Source organism: Pteronotus mesoamericanus, unplaced genomic scaffold, assembly GCF_021234165.1.
Source record: "Pteronotus mesoamericanus isolate MK-2021 breed Mesoamerican mustached bat unplaced genomic scaffold, CSHL_Meso_final contig_164, whole genome shotgun sequence".
Lineage (NCBI taxonomy): Eukaryota > Metazoa > Chordata > Mammalia > Chiroptera > Mormoopidae > Pteronotus > Pteronotus mesoamericanus.
The window spans coordinates 16326371-16346437 of record NW_026555065.1 but is presented as its reverse complement, the minus strand read 5'-3'; the positions used below and the strand labels follow the sequence as shown (position 1 = coordinate 16346437).

Below are 20067 nucleotides of genomic sequence, written 5' to 3'. Positions count from 1 at the left end.
CACAAAGTTTGTAGGCAGGCACCATATCTGAGTCTCCATCAACCTGGATATGAGAGTTTGCCCTGCCTGGTGATTCCCTGAGACTCTGCCGCACTCAACTTGCAGGCCCATCCAATCCCTTTCCAGTTACTTTACCATAGAATGGCCTATCTTGGCTCATGCTTTTGACCTTCCTAAAATCTCTCAAAATAACAACATTTGGCCTCAGCATGCCCCATACCTCTGTAGTGGACCCAGGCCTGGTATTAGCAGCTGCCGACCTTGGTTCACTGCTTAGTCTCTCCTGGGCACCTCCAAGCCTAGCACAAGTAGCAGCCATCCGCAGATGGTTTTATGGCTAATGCCAGGCAGCCCTGGGCAGAACACAGGAAATGGCTGATCATGGCCTCCAACTCCTGGGAGGTCCCAGAGTGAGTGCATTCTGTGGACAGCTTCAGACCACATCAAAGTACCATCCAAAAACCTCCACAAGCAACATAATCAAGGGGAAGACTCAGCAGGCACCAGTGTCCTGCTGAAGTAAGTCCTGCTCAATGGTGTAGGCTCCTGCACAGCAGATCCTCAATGGTGATCACAACCAGTCATTGCAGCTGATTTACCTAGGGGTAAATCCCTCCCACTGATGTGCCAACAGCAGTCAAGACTCAACTACAACAGGAAAGTGTGTATAGCCCACATGAAGATGTGGGGAACACCAGGAGTACTCAGGCTGGATGACTGGGGAGGCTGTGCCACTGGACCCTGTAAAACATCTGCTAAATTAGGCCACTCTACCAAGGCCAAAAGATGTAGCAGCTTTACCTAATACATAGAAAAAAAAATGAGTCTGCCAAAATGAGGAGACATAGAAACATGTCCCAGATGAAAGAATAGAACAAAACTCCAGAAAAAAAGAACTAAATAAAATGGACACAAGCAATCTGCTAGATGCAGAGTTCAAAACACTGGTCATAAGACTGCTCAATGAACTTAGGGACAGAGTAGAGGAACTTAGAGAGAATTTTAACAGCATAAAAAGGACATGGAAACCATGCCAAAGAACCAGTATAAATGAAGGACACACTAACTGAAATGAAGAATAATTCAAAAGGAGTCAACAGTAGAGAAGATGAAGCCAAGAATGAAAACAGTGATTTGGAACATATCATCCAATAAGAACAGCAAAAAGAAAAAAAGAATCTAAAAAAATGAGGATAATAGAAGGAGCCTTTGGCACAATTTCAAGTGTACCAACATTCAATCATGGGGGTTCCAGAAAGAGGAGAGAAGAAGAAATTGAAAATCTATCTGAAAAAATAATGACAGAAGACTTCCTGAACTTGGTGGAAGAAATAGACATACAAGTCCAGGAAGTGCTGAGAATCCCAAACAAAATGAACCCACAGAGGCTCATACCAAGACATGTTATAGTAAAATGCAAAAGCTAAAGACAAAGAGAGAATGTTACAAAGAGTAGGAAAAGAGCAGTTAGTTGTCTACAAGAGAGCTCCCATAAGATTGTTTGTTGATTTCCCAGCAGAAACTTTACAGGCCAGAAGGGATTGGCAAGAAGTATTCAAAATGATGAAAAGCAAGGACCTACAACCAAGATTACTGTACCCAGCAATGCTATCATTTAGAATCAAAGGACATATAAAGAGCTTCCCAGACAAGAAAAAACTAAAGGAGTTCCTTCCCACTAAACCAGTACTACATAAAATGTTAAAAGGCCTTCCTTAAGAAGAAGAAAAAAGAACATAAAAATATGAACAATAAAATGGTGATGAATAAATATCTATCAATAATTGGATCAAAAAAATAAGTAAACAAGCAGAATAGAAATGAAATCATACATACAGAGAACATTTTAACCATTTCCAGATGAGGGGAAGATTGGGGTGACGGATGAAAAGGGTGAAAGGATTAGGAAGTACAATTTGGTTGTCACAGAATAGTCATAAGGATGTAAAGTACAGCATAGGAAATGTAGTCAATAATATTCTAATAACTATGCATGGTGTCAGATGGGTACGAGATCTATCAGGATGATCAGCAAGTAAGTTATATAATGTCTGATCACTGGGGTATATACCTGAAACTAATATAATATAGCATGACAACTATAATTGAAAATTTTTTTTAAATGTAAAACCAAAGTAAATAGATAAATGAAACCATGAAAAAAAAGAAAAGAAAAATTAAAAACAAAGCAAACAAAACCCTGAAAGAAATGAGTGACTTGTGACCTCAGGGCTGTTCTTCCAAATTCCATCTCTTTTTCCCCAGTATAACAAAAGTGTTGCTTAAATGCCCCCATGCAAGCAGTCACTGGCATCTTCCCACACAGTCACTGAGAGGTGACAGAGTGCTGGCAGGAGGAATTGGATGAAGCTAAATAACCTGTACAAAGTCATTTTTTATATGAAGGGAAGTGGCTGAATTCTGGTTACCCCCATTATGGCCTATAAATGATATTAAATAGTAAATTAAAACTGATTTCAACTGGCCCAAGTAGTTTGGACAATTATGTGGTAGAAGAGGAGACATTTTCTAAATTCTAAGAACTCAATATCCTTTCTTCTTGACCAATAATTTTTATTCCCAAATTTTGTGGAACCTTGAATTGGATGTCACCAGCAAAACCTACATGAAATAACAGGTTGACAGCAACCCTTAAAGCTTATTCCAGTTTTTTGACCCAAGACTCCATTTATCAGACTTCAAACTTAGCCACTTAAAAAAAAAAAATGTGTTTTGGGCAAAAACATGGTACACAGTTCCTGCCAATAAGAATATAAAAAACAGGCTCATTTGATCATTTTCATTGTCGCAAGCAAAGACTGACATGGAGGCAAATGCAGCCTTGAACATGTTGGCTAGCTGGTCCCCAGCCCCAAGGCTCATTCACTCCTGGCCTGACACCAAAGGTGTGGTTCTAGACAAGAACAGGCAATAAGGCCAAGGGGTTCTGCCTAGGTCCTTGGAGGCCAAGCCCCAATTCAGCCTTTCTCGAAGAATGTGGTCCCGGTAATGTAAGCACTAAACACAGGGCCCAGACAAAACAAAATGGCGGGAACAAAGCCAAATTACATACTTTATCTTCAGACATGCTCAGCTTCCCATTTATATGCCCTGTTAGCATAAAACAAAAGCTTTCCAAATATTTTTCTGTCCTTTCCAAAAGGGGTAAATAGTTCCCTTTGAAAGGCACATTGTATTCACTTCTGAAGGCCCATAACCTATCATACTGCCTACATAGTAGAATCTTAACAAATGTGTTTTGGAGAGATGGGTAGAAAAAGTTTCAGATGGTTTCAAAGAGTGGTTGGGAGATGTGATGGGGATGAGAGTAAATCTAAGATGAATAGAACAGGTGGGTATATCTCCATAGTAATAATGATAGTGTTTCGGGGAGACCTAATAGCCCAGCCACAGTGGAGGGCTTAGGTTGGTCTAACTCTAAAGGGATACAAATAGATCTAAGAACAATGAAAAAGCATAGGAAACTCAAAGCACAATAGAAGCAACCAAAAATACAACCCAGCCATAAAACATAGTAAGGACTAGGGAAAAAATTTAGGACCCTTCTTCCTTTTGCTAATTGTATCAAAGAAGAGCTAACAGGCAGTAAACAGTTTGACAATGGATGAGAAAACTGTTTAGGAAAAATAGCATTGTTTCTCATATAGTATACACTGAAAACATGATTAGAGCATGAAATCATCTTTAATGGGCAATAAAACAATTGGGGGAAAATCATGTCAATAATGAAGTATAAATATAATCAAACTAGCCAGTCACATTTGTTTGCTCTCTGAAAAGAACACACATGAAAACAGATAGCAATTCATCCAGTTCACAATCACACAGAAATGCTCTAGGTCCATGCAAAACAAAATCCACAAGACTTCACTCTGGACCTTTCTCAGCTAGATTATTCATTAATTAACTACCTAATAACCTTTGGAAACTCCAGTATTTACCTCCAAGCAGAACTCAGTAGCTTACCCTGAAAATGGAGTTCAGTACCCAGTATTCTATGATTTTCCAGATAAGCTGGCTTTATTTTTCTATGTACATTATTGTTAGTAATATTTCTTGATTATCTGCATTACAACTCTTCCATAAGACAGATTATCTATTAAATAAGACATCATTATTGCTATTCAAGAGTTTCTCCAGCCAAGAGCTTCTTAAAGTTTAAAAGATTGTCCCATACTATTTCCATGGTCATTGTGACAAATATTCATCTTCTTTTTCTTAGAAAGAAGAGCGTCACCTTCCTGTATTCTTCAAACATCAAGCCTTAGCCATCCATTATCACCACCTTCACGGCCACATCAACAACAAACAGCAATAAAAAGGGAAGTTATCCTTCCTGTCTTTATATGGAATCTATGCTATGCTGCTGGGTTGTGCTTCTGTTCATGTAAATGGGAAGCCTATTTGATAGGTAAAAAAGTCACAAGATACTAACCAACACTTTTTGTTTTGTTTTTAACCAAAAAGAAAGACTTGTTTTTCTGTGTTTTAATTACACACATGCTATTTTTTAGAAAGTACCACAAAATACACAAAGATTCCTGAAATAAAGAGTCAACCTTTCCCCAGTTCAGAACTCAGTATTACACAGTCATACAAAATATGTAAACTTGTCATAAGTTGCAAAAAACAGATCTCATCCCAGTCAGTAACAATATGTGAAAGATTCTTAAACGCATTTGGACAATTTACATCCGGGGCTTTCCCCAAAGCATAAAAATGTCCAGTTTACAAGTATATAACTGACAACTATTTCCAGTTACTTTTTTTAAAAGCTTACCAATTCCCGTAAGATTTTAACATGAAAAATCAAGGCTTACTCTACTTTCATACTTATTGTAATATCAGATCAAGTTATGTATCTCTTCTTTTAAAGTTCAATACACTACATACCAATTTTTTTCTGATGTTTGAAATAGATAAAAATATTTATGTGAAAACTTTTCAAATAAATGGATTTACCTACCAAAACCCACTCTACCTTTCATGTACTGGTCTCTATGTTTTTCTAGCCCTCTTATAAACTCTTGTCAGGGATCCTAACATTCAGGGTCACTAAGAACACTGCTACTTTTTAAAAATATGATAATGTCATCTGAGTCCTGAAATGAATTGATCTCTAGTAATTAATTTTGTACCTTTAGGTTTAGAGTGTTCTTATAATTTATTTCTTGCCCTACCTAACCCTATCCTGATCATGGGCTATGCTGTCATGTTAATTCCCCCAGCTCTCCAATGTTGCCCTCTGCTTGTAGTTTAGAGCCTCTCATAAATGTCCCTTTGTAGAATAGGCTTTGCCAGCAGTCCTGGGTTCATATTATGGCATCTCCACTCAGTAACCATGGGGCATCGGGAAAGTTACTTGATTTATCAAGGGTCTCAGCATTCTTGCCCATAGCTGGAGACAACAATACTCTCTTCTTCCCAAGGCCGTCAGAATTTAATATGACTGTGCATAATTACTTAGCATGGTGCCTGGTACCTAGTAAGTACTTGTTGATATGTCAACATCATGTTTAGGGCCTGAGAACTTTGGGATTTTACCTATTTAAAGGCTTCTTTAGGGATGAGCTCATGTTCAAGTCTGTCTTCTCCCCTGGGATAGAAGCTCTATGAAAGCAAAATCTGGATCCAACTTATTAACCATTGCATTCCCAGGCTTGACAAATCCCTTAGCATTGTGTTAAAGATACATTTACTGAGTGAATGAGAAGATAACTGAGTAAATGAATGAAAGAAATGATTGAATGGAAGCTCATGCCATGCCTAAGGAGACCACCAGAAAGACACTGTCCTTAGGTTTAGGTGCGAAAGTAAGGAGGCAAGGAGGCTTATAAAAGACATCCTGAGACCCTATGTATCTCAGTTTTGACCTTCGATGTCCCCAGTTTGGAGTTTCAGTGGGGATTTCTCTAAAGATGGGAGTGGGATACTGAGGTCTTCAGACGATTGAAAGATGTGCACTGATGTTTCAAGGATAGAACACTGTAATTTGGTGTGAAAGAAAGTATTTTGGCAAGTCTCAGAAAAAAAGCCACACAGTAACTAGAAGCAAAAATAATGCCGTACCCACATTTGCCCAGAAGTCACAAGCTAAAAGATATACTTAGCACAGACAGACATGCCTCACATGTCTGTCTCATCTACGTGAACTTGACATAGTTAGCCAGGCCGTTTCCAAATGCACACAATGCTGATATCATATTTCTAATTTAAAAGAAAAAAAAATGCACTATCTGGTTTTAATTCCCATAACACAAATAAATCTTTTTCTAGTCACCAGAAGAAACGCTGAAGTCTACTGATATTCCTTTATAACAAAGGTGAATAGGGGAGACAAAAAAGAGGAGTGAATGGTAGAATCTAAAGAAACTTACAACACATGTGGCAATATTTTATAATTCTACATACTTTGTACTGCATCTTGTCCTTAGGAGGTGCTTGATAAATGGACTTAATAAACTAATTAATGTGAAGAGAGGGCAGAAAAGATTTATAAAACAGAAAAAGAGATAGTGCAGGTAGAGCAAATAAGTAAACTAACATAAAGAATGGAAGAGGAAGATGGAAAGACGATAGAAAGAATGCAGAAAGGGAGAAAGGGAAAGAGAGAACTGCTGAAATGGGGAGAGAAATGTATGTGCATAGCGCACAGTGTGTGAATGTCTGTGTCACAGAGGCAAGGAGGGGTTGAAATTAAAACTTGTAAACAGGGCTTGAAAAGATAAAACTGGTAGGAAAGTTGAAGGCTGTAAGAAAGCAGAAGCAATTGTGGGAAGGATTTGGAGTTTGTTCATTGTCCTAACTCTTTCAAATGTTCATCTTGCATCACCCTCTTGGTCCTTCCATTTGGCCGCTATTTGTATGTTGTATTTAATTTATTTCTCCTTAATCCCTCTATTCATTCTTCAGATGCTTTCTTGGAAACAGATCATCATATTTTCATAAGGCTAAAACCATAAAACGTCATATTGCCTTGAACTTTAAGGTTGATTGAAATTCGACCCAAGATTTAAGAATGAAAGAGTAAATTTAGCATGAACTTGGTTCTTAGCCCAGAATTGTACCAGTCTGATGCATTTAACATTACATATTCTCTGAGAAGTGACCACAGTTAAAGTACAAATGATGGAAAAGAGAGATCTGTGTTGCCTTTATTTGCAGAAACAATTATACATTAGAAATTTGGTGAGTTACCTATGTTGTGTGAAGCAAAATCAGGCCACATCTAGTAAGTAATCACTTTTCCTACAGTTTAAAAATAAATTTTAGGAAGTGTTCAAAGAGACTGTGTACCTATAAGCAAACCCTTTAACCTTTCAGGATACCCCATCTGTAAAAAGAAATTGCGTCTGATGAAGAAACGCTTTCTTGCTTTAGCCTCAGGAACATGACTCGCGCTCGTTTAAATTTGGAGCTTCTGTGTTAAATTGTGTTTGGAGAAAGGATTTTGACATAAAGGATTTTGACATAAAGGCGTTAACAAACCACCACACCGTATAGTCCATCTCCCAGCTACCCACCCTCCAGGGGCGAACACCCAGCACTCCAGCTCTGCCCTACAAGGCCCCATCGAAAAGCTTTCTTCTCCCCTTATCATTTCCCAGTCTTTTCCTTCACTCTCCCATGTCTCTCTGGGGCCTGATACTGATCCTGCCCCCACTCTCTGGCACTTGGGACCATTTATTCATTTATTCAGTGAGTATTTATTGAGCAGCTACTATGTGCCAGGCATTCTCCTAGAAACCAGCTATCCATCAAGGAGCAAAACAAAGATCCTTGCGCAGTTCTCAGTGCAGCAGTTAGAGATGGACGATAAATAGTAAACTTAGAAAATAAGAAAGTTATAGAGTATGTCAGATGGTGATAAATGCTATGAGAAGAAGAAAAAGTCAAGCAGAGCAGGGGATTGAGAGACAAAGAGTCGTGTTAAGAGGGAGAATTCTTGGCCCTATTTCTATGGTTCCACACAAGAAATCTACCTAGTCCAGCCTGGCCTTTTACATGCTATCCTATGGTCAGAGTTCTTAGAGGGTGCAATACAGACTGTTAGCCTTCAATAAACATCCATACTTGTTATTCCTCAGGCCCCCTTGCAGTCACATCAGGTCCATGTGGCTCATGCTGGCCAATGAAATGTGAGAGAAAGAAGTAGGTAAAAGTAGGTAAAAGAGAAAAGTCTCTTTCATCTCATCCTTACTGTGATGTGCGGGCCTTACAGGCCATTAGCCGAGGCACCATGGCTACAAGATGGAGAAGGCCACCCGCCTGCATCAGAACATGACATGAGCAAGAAATAAAGTTTTGCTCTTTATGCCACTAAGGTTTCACAATTGTCTGTAACTGAATCATAGTGTAGGCTATCTGTGCCAATATCCATGAAAGAAAGTGAACAGGGTAATTATAACAATCATATTCTGCTTTTTGATGGTAAAGAAAACTAAAAATCAAGAATTTTTACCTCCTCATGGATTGACAGAGATATACAGCTGCAATTCCAGCAGGAAAGAAATGAGTAATGGTGAATTGTATTTACATTGCCCTGTTAGGGCTCCATAAATATTCTATGAGGTATTTTAAGCAAGTATTTTACTTCATGAACACAATTTACTTTTCTTGGATTCACATAACAGTAAAATTTCATTGAAAAAATTACTTAGTAGAAAATGAGTAATTTGTTTTAATCTAATCAAAATATTTCTTGGGCCATTCAAAGTTTCCTGGCTATTCCCCTGACTTAAATCTCAAACTGGAGGAATATTCTTTTCTATAAACATTTGCTATAACAGCACTCTTTTAAGAGAGATTAAAATATCAACAGAATGCAGATGAAGTTTACAAGTAAATGCAAAGCACAGGCAACATAAACTGTAAGCTGTGCATTGGAGAAACTTTATAATGTAAATTTACCTGTGCTTTAACTCATGGCATCACGCTAAGACCCTTGTCCAGATTTTCCTTTAGTGGACTCCAAAGAAAACATTTGGGAAATAGTCTCAAACTCATAAAGATTCGTTAACAAATAAAGCCAAACCGTATGTAAACATTCATATTCAAAGCCAGGCATACAAATGGGTAAAGCAAGAGACGACTGAGGGATGGCAGGAAGGTCCCAGAGACCTTCCCACAGCCTATCATGGTGCCTACTGTCCTACCATTAATGACACTTTCCTTGAACTCTTGAAGGTTTTTGTTTTTCCATGAAAGCTTTAACAGAAAACAAAACAAAAAACATGACATAGGTGGAATAGAACAGGCAGGGGAGAATCCATGCTGGGGAGCAGGGGACCAGGTGCAATAGTGTGAACACAATAATAAAAAAAGCCATGGTTTAAAATAGACAACAGCTGACCGACTGATTAATACGTCAGAATATTCTTTTTAAACACCTACTATCTTTAAGACATATACCCGGCACTATGAAAGATACAGAAATAGATGAGGTAGGATTTCTGTTTTCACAAGTTTACAGTCTAGCATTTGGTCTGGTTAAGGAGTCAGAGAATGGAGGGATGGTTAGGCCTAGGGCTAGAAATAAAATTGCGTCCTGTATTCATCCTCAGCAAGTCTGCATAGGGCTCCCGGGAGGCCAGGGTAAGGCAAGTGAGGGTACTGTGGGACTAGAGGGAACATGATCTAGAGAAGAATAAGGATGAAATAAATGATGAACTGATAAAGCCATCATCCCTTGGTAAACACTTTTACTCATTAGCGTGAGAAGAGAATACAGACTTTGATGCCTGGAAAACTTTACGTTCTTACACCAAATTTAAAAAAAAATAAAATAAATTGGATTTCAGATACTTTGTTCCTATTTTTGTTACAAAAACTTCTTGATTTTAAGATTTTTGTTTGTCTCTTGTAAACACTCACCATCAAACTTTGCAAGTCTGCTAATATCTTCTCCAAGTGCTGAGGTAACTGATAGTGCATGGCGAACTTTAAGGTTCGTTTCCCTGGGAAATTAATTGACATGACATGAATTTTAATATGAAACAGCCCAACAGCATCTTACACAAAGCAATCAGGCGTGTACAGCACATGCAAAATCCAACACAAGAGATTTAAGAAACTCCCTTTGAATGCCATTCACGTCTCTCACACTGTCTCAGGAAAATGGACAGGGTTTTGCAGGCTCCTAAGAATTGGCATTCCACCCACGGCACATCTGTATAACAACACAGTAATCTGTTTTGCTATTTGAAAGAACAGAGGACATAATAAATGTGGTTTCATTCGAATCTACTCAGACATCATGCATGAGTTACAAAACACATTAGGAACGGGAACACAGTTGCCAAATAAAGGAGGCCAGTGTGACTCCAGAGTCTGCTATCTACATAGGAGTTTTACTTGCAAAAAAAAGTCATGGCTAATTTCACAGTAGCTGAAATTTAAATAGGAAAAGTAATACAGCTTTCTTTTCCTTGGAAAATCAAGCCAAGAATCTCATAAGTCTAAAATCAAATAACAAAACAGGAACTCAGCAGGTCACAGTAAGCTGGTCATCCTCTTCCAGGCAGGACCACACGTGCGATGGACAGATGGCTGATCTCTGGTGTTCAAGAAATGACCAGCAGTGAAGAGTCTATGACTGTCACTCACGTCTTAAGAACATGCCTTGCCAGTTTTCTCACTAAATCCAACCAAACTTTCTTCTACTGTAGTTCATTATCTGTCAGAGTTTCTATCTTTTATGAAAATGTTTTGTAGTGGGTTTATTCAAACAATGAATATTAATTAAATGTATACTGTGATACTCGGTGCTGCCCTATGAGGGTTATTGTCCTCTTGAGGGAAGCAAGTGGTAGGCAAAAAAGCAAATACCACCTTTTGTCAGCAAATGTTAAACCATGGAGTAACAGAATTTAGAGAACGGAGAAGTAGATTCCTGAGAAGGCATTTATTCTAAACGTCCTATAAATGAGCTTCACAATGATGTTAAGGTAATATGAACCCAACTCAAGGAATGACCATTGGTAAAACAGCTTTCCGCAGGCAAGTTGTGTATATAATTGAAACTACTTTGTTTAAAAGTAATCTCATTGATCAAAATGTATTAATTCCTAGGAGGGAAAGATGAGTAGAGTTTGAGGTAGTAAAGAACTTCATAGGTGAGGCAGAAATTGACCTGGCTTGATGCACAAAAGTGAGATAATGGTGCTGAGGCTAAAGGACTAACGTGTCCATTCATTTGAACAGTTTTTCAAATACTAGTAACAGTCAGTCATACCACCCAGGCCAGACAGTCCTCATTCCTTCACCCTACTCAGTACATCATGTCATTCATCAAAGTGTTTCACCATTGCAGGCTACTTCCTCAGGATTCTCCCCAATGTCTCACTTTCACCTTCCAATGAAGAAACTAAAGGGGTAAAACAGTCACATATGTGCTTCATGATTTAAAAAAAAATGAATTTTCCAAGACTCCGGATGAATACCTTCATTGTCATGCCATACTCTCCCTTAATCTGCCTCAGTATCTTGATAAACTTCAAAATAATTTTCCGCATGTGAAACAAGACAGAAAGATCTTGTGTATCCTTTACTTGGTTTCTACTAATGATAAAATCTTGTAAAACTGTATCACAATATACCAACCAAGATACCAACATTGACACAGTCAAGAAATAGAGTATTTCTATCACTAGAAGGATTCCTTGGGTTGCCCTTTGCAGCCATGCCCACTTCCCTGTCTCCTCCAACCCATCTTTTTTTTTTTTTTTATTTTCCTCCAGCCCCATCTTTAACTCCTGGAACCCTTAGTCTGCTGTCCATTTCTCTAATTTTGTCATTTCAAGAATGTTATATAAGTGGAATAATACAATATGTACTTTTGAAAGTGGTTTTTTTTACTCAACATAATTCTCGGAAGAGTCATTCAGGCTGTTGCATATATCAATAGTTCCTTCCTTTTTATTGTTCAATAGGATTATTCCATGATATGGATATGCCACAGTTTGTTCCATCATTCACATGTTGAAAGGCATATAAGTTGTTTTTAATTTGGAGATGTACAAATAAAGCTGCTATAAACATCTGTGTACAAATTTTCACATAAACATAACTCTTCATTTCTCTGAGATAAATCCCCAGAAATGAAATGGCTGGGTTCTAGGGTAGTTGCATGTCTAGTTTTTTAAGAAACTACCAAACTGTTTTCCAGAGTGATTGTAGCATCTTACATTTCCATCAGCAATGTGTGAGTGATCCTGTTTCTCTACACCCTTGCCAGCATTTGGAGTTGTCACTATTTTTTCTTTGAGCCATTCTGATAGGTATGTGGTGATATTATATTGTAGTTTTAATTTTAATTTCCCTACTGGCCAATGATGTTGAATATCTTTTCATGTGCTTATTTGCCACCAGTATGTCATCTTTGATAAAATATTTCTTCATATCATTTGCCAATTTTCTAATTAAATTACTTGGTTTTTTTACTATTGAGGTTAAGTATTTTTCACATATCCAAGATATGAGTCCTTTGTCAGATAGATGGTTTGAAAATATTTTCTCCTAGTCTGTAACTTTTTTTTTTTTAATCCTCTGAATTGGGTTATTTGCAAAGCAAAAGCTCTTAATTTGATGAAGTCCAGTTTAGCAAATTTTCACTTTATGGATCATGAATTTTGTGTCAAGTCTAAGGAGCCCTAGATCATAAAGATTTTTCTTCTATGTTTTTCTCTGAAAGTTTTATAATTTTATGTTTTGCATTTGAATTTAATTTTCCGTATAATTACAGGGCTGTTCAAATTATCTATTTAATATTGAATGAGTTGTGATAGTTTGTTTTTTCCAAAGTGGTTTGTTTTATTTATGTTGCTAAATTTATGTGCGTAGAGTTGTTTGTAGTATTCCCTTATCCTTCTGACGTCTACAGGATCTGTCTTAATATTCCCTCATTCATTCATGCTATTGTTAATTTATTTCTTCTCTCTTTTTCTTTTTCAGTCTTGTTAAAGGTTTCTCAACCTCCTTGATGTTTTCAAAGAACCAGCTTTTTGTTTCTTTGATTATCTCTATTGTTTTCCTGTTTTCAAGTTCATTCATTTCTGCTCTTGTTTTTATCTCCTTCCTTCTGCTAGCTTTAGATTTATTTTGGTTTATTTTCTATGTTCTTGAGATGGTAGTGATTTAAGACTTTTCTCTTTTCAGTTGTATGCATTTACTGCTATAAATTTTTTCTCTCAGCATGATTTTAGCTTCTGTCCAAACTAGGGTAGGACCACACAGGCCAAACTCTATTTGAATTGATCTAAGACAATAATTTGGGAGGTAGTGTTTAAAACCATAGGCTTTTTTGTCAGACTGCCAGGTTTCAGTCCTATCTCTACTCTTCAGAAGTTTGAGGCAAATTACTTCGTCTCTTTAAGACTTGATTTCTCCATTGCACAATGGAGCTTATACTTAGTACCTATCAGGATTAAATGGTAAGGTCCATCTATAAAACATATATGTTATCTTTAAAATGTAAGCATTCAATGAATGTTCTTAGGCTAGACAGACAAATTGAATCTATAAAAAAGAACTACTTTATATGAATGCTAAGGCTGCCTCATACTCCATTTCTCTTTTTTTCCCCCTCCATGTCTCCACTTGGCCCAGTCCCAAAAGATTGCTTTCTACAGCAACACCAGTCCTTCCTTCTTCAGGAGATCTGGGTTAACACTAGCTCTCATTTTCCTTGGAGAATCACTTGAAATTAAAAACAAACAAACCAACACCAAAAAGGACCCTTCTAAGGAATCTCAGTGAAGAGTCCCTCTGTGATATTTATTTACACATACATGTTTGAGTCACCGTTTCTGAAAGAAAATAAAATCAAAAGAAAAGAGAGTTTTCAGAAAATCTGCAAAGTAATTAGCCAATGGACTTTGGAATTTAGGTATTTCCTCCAAGAAAATAAAATGAAAAATAAAGATTAAGATTTAAGTCCTGTTCCTAAAGCTATTAGTCTTGAATAAATTTAAAACACAATCTTATTATTTATTCTAACTTTAGCAACTTACCCATCAAGCTCAGCAGTTTCAATGTAACAAAGACCATGTGGCTCACTACTTGATAGGAGAAGTAGATCGGCCTATTTTTAAAAATCAGGAGAAAGAGAACTTGAGAAGGAAAGATTGGTTCAAAGTCTTCCATGTTGTATCATCCCTCCACTACTAATGAGCCAGGTGTGCCTTAGGAAAAACGTGATAGAGGTGAAATCCCCTGTTTCAAACCCTCCCTCTACTTACCTGTTCCTGTTTTGCACACCCTTGACCATCAGAAGGACATAAGCAAGGGCAGGAGATATCATAAAAATAAATGACCACTTTGTTCACTTTTTTTGCATGATACATAAGATTCTCTTTTCTTGTTTGGATAATTACTAATGAAAAATATAAAACTTTCCCCAATAAATTAGATAAATGGAAATATTTATATGCACATACCCTTTGTATTATCGGTTAAGAGCAGGCAGCAGGCAAAGAAGAGGAGGAAAGGCAGAAGTGAAATAGGAGGCGGAATTTGAAAACAACAGAAAAAACAAGACAGGCAAGGAAATTTTAAAAAGAGAGAAAGGTTAAAAGAAAAACAAAATTAAAATAATTAAAAAATAAGGAAAATGTGGTGGGGTGTATAGAAGAAGAGAGAGAAAATAAAGTAGGGACTAAGCAAGAGAGAAAAATAGAATAGAAAATTTGGTAAAAGTGGAAAACATTCAGAGACTAGGTAGTTGGTCTCTCACAGAGATAAATCATTTTATACGGCTGTCCATTTGAGTTTTGGAAATAACCTATCACAATTCAGTTTCAGAATTCTGGTATCTTTCTACATTGGGAAGCTGTTTATTTTCTTTTAAGTTTCAAATTTGATATTAAAATAAGGGGTTTCATTTCCACATCTTAGCTATAGTAAATAATGTTGCAAGGAACATAAGGGTGCATATATCTTTTCAAATTAGGTAGTGTTTTTGTTTCTTTGGATAAATACTCAGAAGCAGAATTGTGGGTTCATCAATACATAAATGGATGAATAAGATGTGAAATGGGTGTGTGTGTGTGTGTGTATATATACACACCGTGGAATATTATTCAGCCATAAAAAAGAATAAAATCTTGCCATTTGTGACAATATGGATAAACCTAGTATAGTACACTAAGTGAAATAAGTCAGACAGAAAAAGACAAATACTGTATAATTTCATTTATATGTAGAATCTAAAAAGTAAATAAACAAAACAAAACAGAAACAGACTCATAGATACAGAGAATAAACTGCTGGTTGCCAGAAGGGAGGGTTGTGGGGAGATGGATGAAAAGGTGAAAGAAAGAAGCACAAACTTCTAGTTATAAAATAAATAAGTCACAAGGATATAATATACAGCACAGGGATTATAGTCAGTAATACCTTAATAATCTTTGCAGTGACAAATGGTTACCAGACATATCATGATGACCACGTCATAAGGTATATAAATGTAGAATCACTATGTAATACACCAGAAACTAATATAATACTGTACATCAACTATAATTTAATAAGAAATAAATAATAATGAATAAAATAAGGGTTTCTTTTTTTAAAATTCTGAAGGTTTTGAATATCTGAAAAGAACTGACTAAAATTTTAGCAATTTATTTTGACACAGCCTAACAATTTTCTAACTACATCTGCATGTACAATCAGTATTTAAAATCTGTGAAATTTTCTTACCTTTGTTTTTAAAAATATTAGAATTGCGCCATTCTCAAGTCCTAAAACTTAAATTTAGAATCAGTCCAGTCTTTTCATTGTCTCAAACTTTTAAATTTCCCACTCAGAAATAGACGGTGTATGTCTGTGTGTGTGTGTGTTGTCTCAATTGTGATAAAACAGAGTTTTGAAAGAAAAGCATCTCTAGGTATAAACAAGCATCTTTCTCTATACTTCATAATTATTTTCAATCACAAATGATAAGAATTAAAGAATTCTGGATTTTGTTTAAAGTGATCCTTTTAAGCTTGGGGAATGAGAGGCATAGGCCCAAAGAGCATGAAGTTCCGTTACTATCATGTTAATTGAAATTAAAAATAAGAAATAAGACCAAGGTGAATTTTCAGAAACACTGTTTTCTCTTTAAAATCAAGATGGGTAATTTTGACTCAAGAGTGGTATACACTCTTCACATGTTCTCTCTATAGTGGGTATGCTTAGTTTACATGGTGACAAGTCAGAAAATAAACTTCTCCCAAAATGGGCTTCTATGACTCATCCATAGGTGAAGAAGAGCCTTAATAATGCAAACCCATTTATTCCTCAGGGCAGTGATAATTATTGGAACTCACAGCAGGGGCAGGCAAATAGTCATTAATTTTAACCAAAATCATGTTCCTTATACCCCCATTTGTACTTTCTTCTCTCAATTATCAGTGCCTTATCTGGTGTAACCAGATAAGGAAACATGTTGATATGGACAAAAATCAGAATAAAGTCATGAAAATGTGTGAGATTATAGGCTTTACTTTTATTTAAAATTTAAATTTTATATCCAAAAAAAGTATGTTGTGCAATAAGTATGAAATATATTATCATTTTTGTTTTCTATAATTAAACTGATTTGAGAAGATTAACAAAAAGATGATTAAAAGAAAAGAAAGGAGGAGAATAGTAATGAACCTCATATCATTTACTCATGGATAGACCCTTTCTTTGTTTAATATAAAATCTTTGCCCATGTATTTCACCACCACAATTAGTAATTGGCCATAAACAGAACATTGGTCATTTATGTTTTTTCGTGTAGAAGAAGCAAGAAGCTTCTTCTTCATACAATTCAGATAAATGTTTAAAAAATCTTCTTTCTCTGAAAATTTTCAACTTTCTATTGTCTTGCCTATTTTTTTAAAGGAGGTTTACAGAAATTAGAGTGAAACAAGTAACTCTGATTTGAAACTATAAAAACTTCAAATAATGTGAGAACAATTAGACCCAAAGTGGCCTCTCAAGAAGGATGTCCAAGGAAGCTGCAAAAAAGACTAGACGAGATGCTCTGATGCTCCAAAGAGAGCCAAAGCCTACCCTTGCCAGGGCTGGAGCTTAGGTCAAAATAATCTAGCAGGGATGTCCAACTTGTGTCCCATAGGCCACGTGCAGCCCAGAATGGCTATGAATGCAGCCTAACACAAAATCGTAAATTTACTTAAGACACTATGAGATTTTTTTGTGTGATTACACGTCACAATGTATTTAATATGTGGCCCAAGACAGCTCTTCTTCTTCCAGGGTGGCCCAGAGACAGCTCTATAGCCCTTTCATTTAATATGCAAAGCAAAATGCTCATAAATAGGATTTTAATGATTCAAAGCAATCAATAGGAATTTTCTGATTGTGATAATTCAGAAGGGAGCAAACATTTTCTCTTCCTCTGCTTATCTTTTCCTCAAATATGTGCAAATTAGGAGTATTATTTCCATTATTGAGGTATAGTATTCAAATTATGGAAGGACAAATTGTTTTTAAAGTACTCTGGAGCATTTTAAAAGCTCTTATTTACATCAGATGATTGTAAATCTTTTGTATCTATTAATTTAATACATCCCAGAGGAGATAGATTCAGTGAAGATCACTTCTCTAGGTTACCATGTTATTGAAACTAATTAATCAATATGTCTTTTAAAACATTTTATCATTGAGACTTCTTATAAATACATCTTGGCAGTCCCTCTTTAATTACCTCTGGTTTAGTATAGATGTACTAAATTTGCAAATGTAAACACTGCAGTACATATGATATTTTAATCTGAGATATATAATTTAAACAATGTTCTATACTCACAGTAATAAATTGGTTATTTTCTAATTTAATGATGTCTCCCACTTTAACATTCATCCATTTTTCTTTCTGCAGGCTGTGAACAAAAACAAAATTAATTTTTTTCAGGAACAGAGAAGAGTTGAGGGAATGAATGTATTTACAATGGAGCATCATATGACAAAAGCAGCAGACAAGGCTCTTCTAGGATGCTCATTTCAAAGGACCTTACATAACAAAATCTTTTACCTGAGTGGTGGGGAGTCAAAGGCCCAGAGAACTCAACTGGTTTTCCCAAGGATACCCAGGGAGTTCATGGTATCCCTGGGGCTAAACTCAGGATGGTTGGGTGCCCTTTTCACCATCCCATGGTACCAACTTTTTATAGCAGCTCTTAGCTCTTGCTTGCTTTTCCTTGGCCAGAACATTAAGAAAGGCAGGACGGATAGATTCAGTCACTGACATTGTTTTCAAACTCTATTATTAATAAATGTTGAAATACCACCGCCCTTGTCTCAGAAGTCTGCAGAACTGAAGGCAAGCACTGAATGAGGAGACTGGGGCAAGGACAGAGGGGGTCCCAGCAACAGCTAAAATGCAAGTAAGAAGAAATGCAAGAGAATAAATTTTGGGAAGGACAAGAACAACATGGGTGATAAAAGAAGGCTCAGAAGACTGAACGAGAAAGACCACCTACAAGTCGTCCACAACCCTGTGGCCAAGGACAGAATTGGTGCCATTCTAATGGCTTGGGCCGACAGCTCAGAACTGAGAACAACAGAGCCAAGTTGCTGGACTGCTTTCTCTGAGGCTCCTGTATATAGTGGAGCCCTTAACTATCCTTCATCAAGTTCAAAGGAGTTTATGACCAAAAGCTATGGTATCTAGTTGGTTGGGCCCCTAGTGACCATTTCAGCAGCAGGCCTCCTGAGAACAGACCACGTGTGGCAGTATACCACGATGCTAATCATTCCTTTTGAAATTCTCTGAAGCCTCCTAAAGCAGCTTTGTTTTTCCAAGTTGGAAGCCTTCACCACACTTTTTTCTCAGTGATTCCCTTTTGGGAGAGAAGGCTAGGATGAGGGGGCAGGTTCCCCAGCAAGTTAAGGTGGGCAGGTTAATTTCATTATGCAGTTTTTAAAAACAACCTAATTTACTTGTTTTATAGGCTGGAAAACAGTTTTAAATATTTATACAACTGCGAAATATGCCTCACACTATCAACCCTGTTGGGTCATTTGGCTTAAACACTCAAAGAATTTTTCTTTAATATGGATCCAAGTACATGTTGTTCTGGAAAGTATTCAACTGCAGCATTTTCATCTCCAGCCAGAATTCAATCATTTTCCCAAAGCCATACTTCTCTGCACTTTATCTAGTTCAACGACAACAGGAGAACCTAACAAGCCCTCTAAAACTCATTTTATTTCTCCTGGGGGTACCTCCTTTTGAGCATCAGAGATTTCTTAGGGAACAGTATCTCAGGTAAAAGTTGATGGGAACAGAGCAATATGGAGACCTTGTCTTTATTTATGGAAATTGCGCTGCTACCGAATTGTCTGGAAGTCTCTATTGAAAGTGCATCTGTTTACAATAATATTGTAATAATTAACTATGGTGCCAGGGGTACTGGAAATATCCTGGGGAACACTTTGTAAAGTATTCTGATTGTCTAACCATTTCACTGTACACGTGAAACTAATACAACATAATATTGACTATAAACTGTAATTGAAATTTTTTTTAAAAAAGAAAGTGCATCTGTTTCAAGAAGAAGCTGAAATGATATGTTTCATTTTCAAATTCTTATTCCTCCTACCTGTACATTATAAGCTCTAGGAGGGACCACACCTTACCTCTCCCATCCAGATGGAAAATCAACCACAGAGAAAAGGGAACATCACAGAAGTTCTTACATATTTTTTAATACTTGTTTATTCCATTAGAGTTGTTCAATTGTTCCCTCTTTGCCCTCCTCTGTCCAGCCCACCCCTAGCTCCCACAGTCAATCCCTACACCGTTGTCCATGGGTCATTTACACATGTTCATTTATATTAGTCCCTTCCCTTCCTTTCTACTATTGTCCTCTTCTCCCTTTCTCTCTGGCAGCTGTCAGTCCGCTCCATGTTTTGATAGTTAAGTTTACACAGATAAGTGACAACAGCCATTTTTGAGGGGAAAAAACCAAAACCTGAATTTTCTTACTTAAATTCTAACTTTTCTCCAGTTCAATATCATAATAGTTTCCTCAATAAAACTAAAGCATTTGA

At 36.7% G+C, this 20067-nt stretch overlaps 1 protein-coding gene across 1 annotated transcript in view; it reads right to left on the bottom strand.

Annotated features, from left to right (window-relative positions):
• Window positions 1–20067, bottom strand: part of ATP8B4 (ATPase phospholipid transporting 8B4 (putative)) — a 194955-nt gene that overhangs the window by 89571 nt on the left and 85317 nt on the right. Inside the window, exons 7-9 of the mRNA XM_054565443.1 lie at window positions 17822–17894; window positions 14031–14101; window positions 9895–9977 (exon numbers count right to left, since the gene is read on the bottom strand). Of these exons, the coding sequence (XP_054421418.1) occupies window positions 9895–9977; window positions 14031–14101; window positions 17822–17894 (227 nt within the window). The remainder of the gene's footprint in view (window positions 1–9894; window positions 9978–14030; window positions 14102–17821; window positions 17895–20067) is intronic.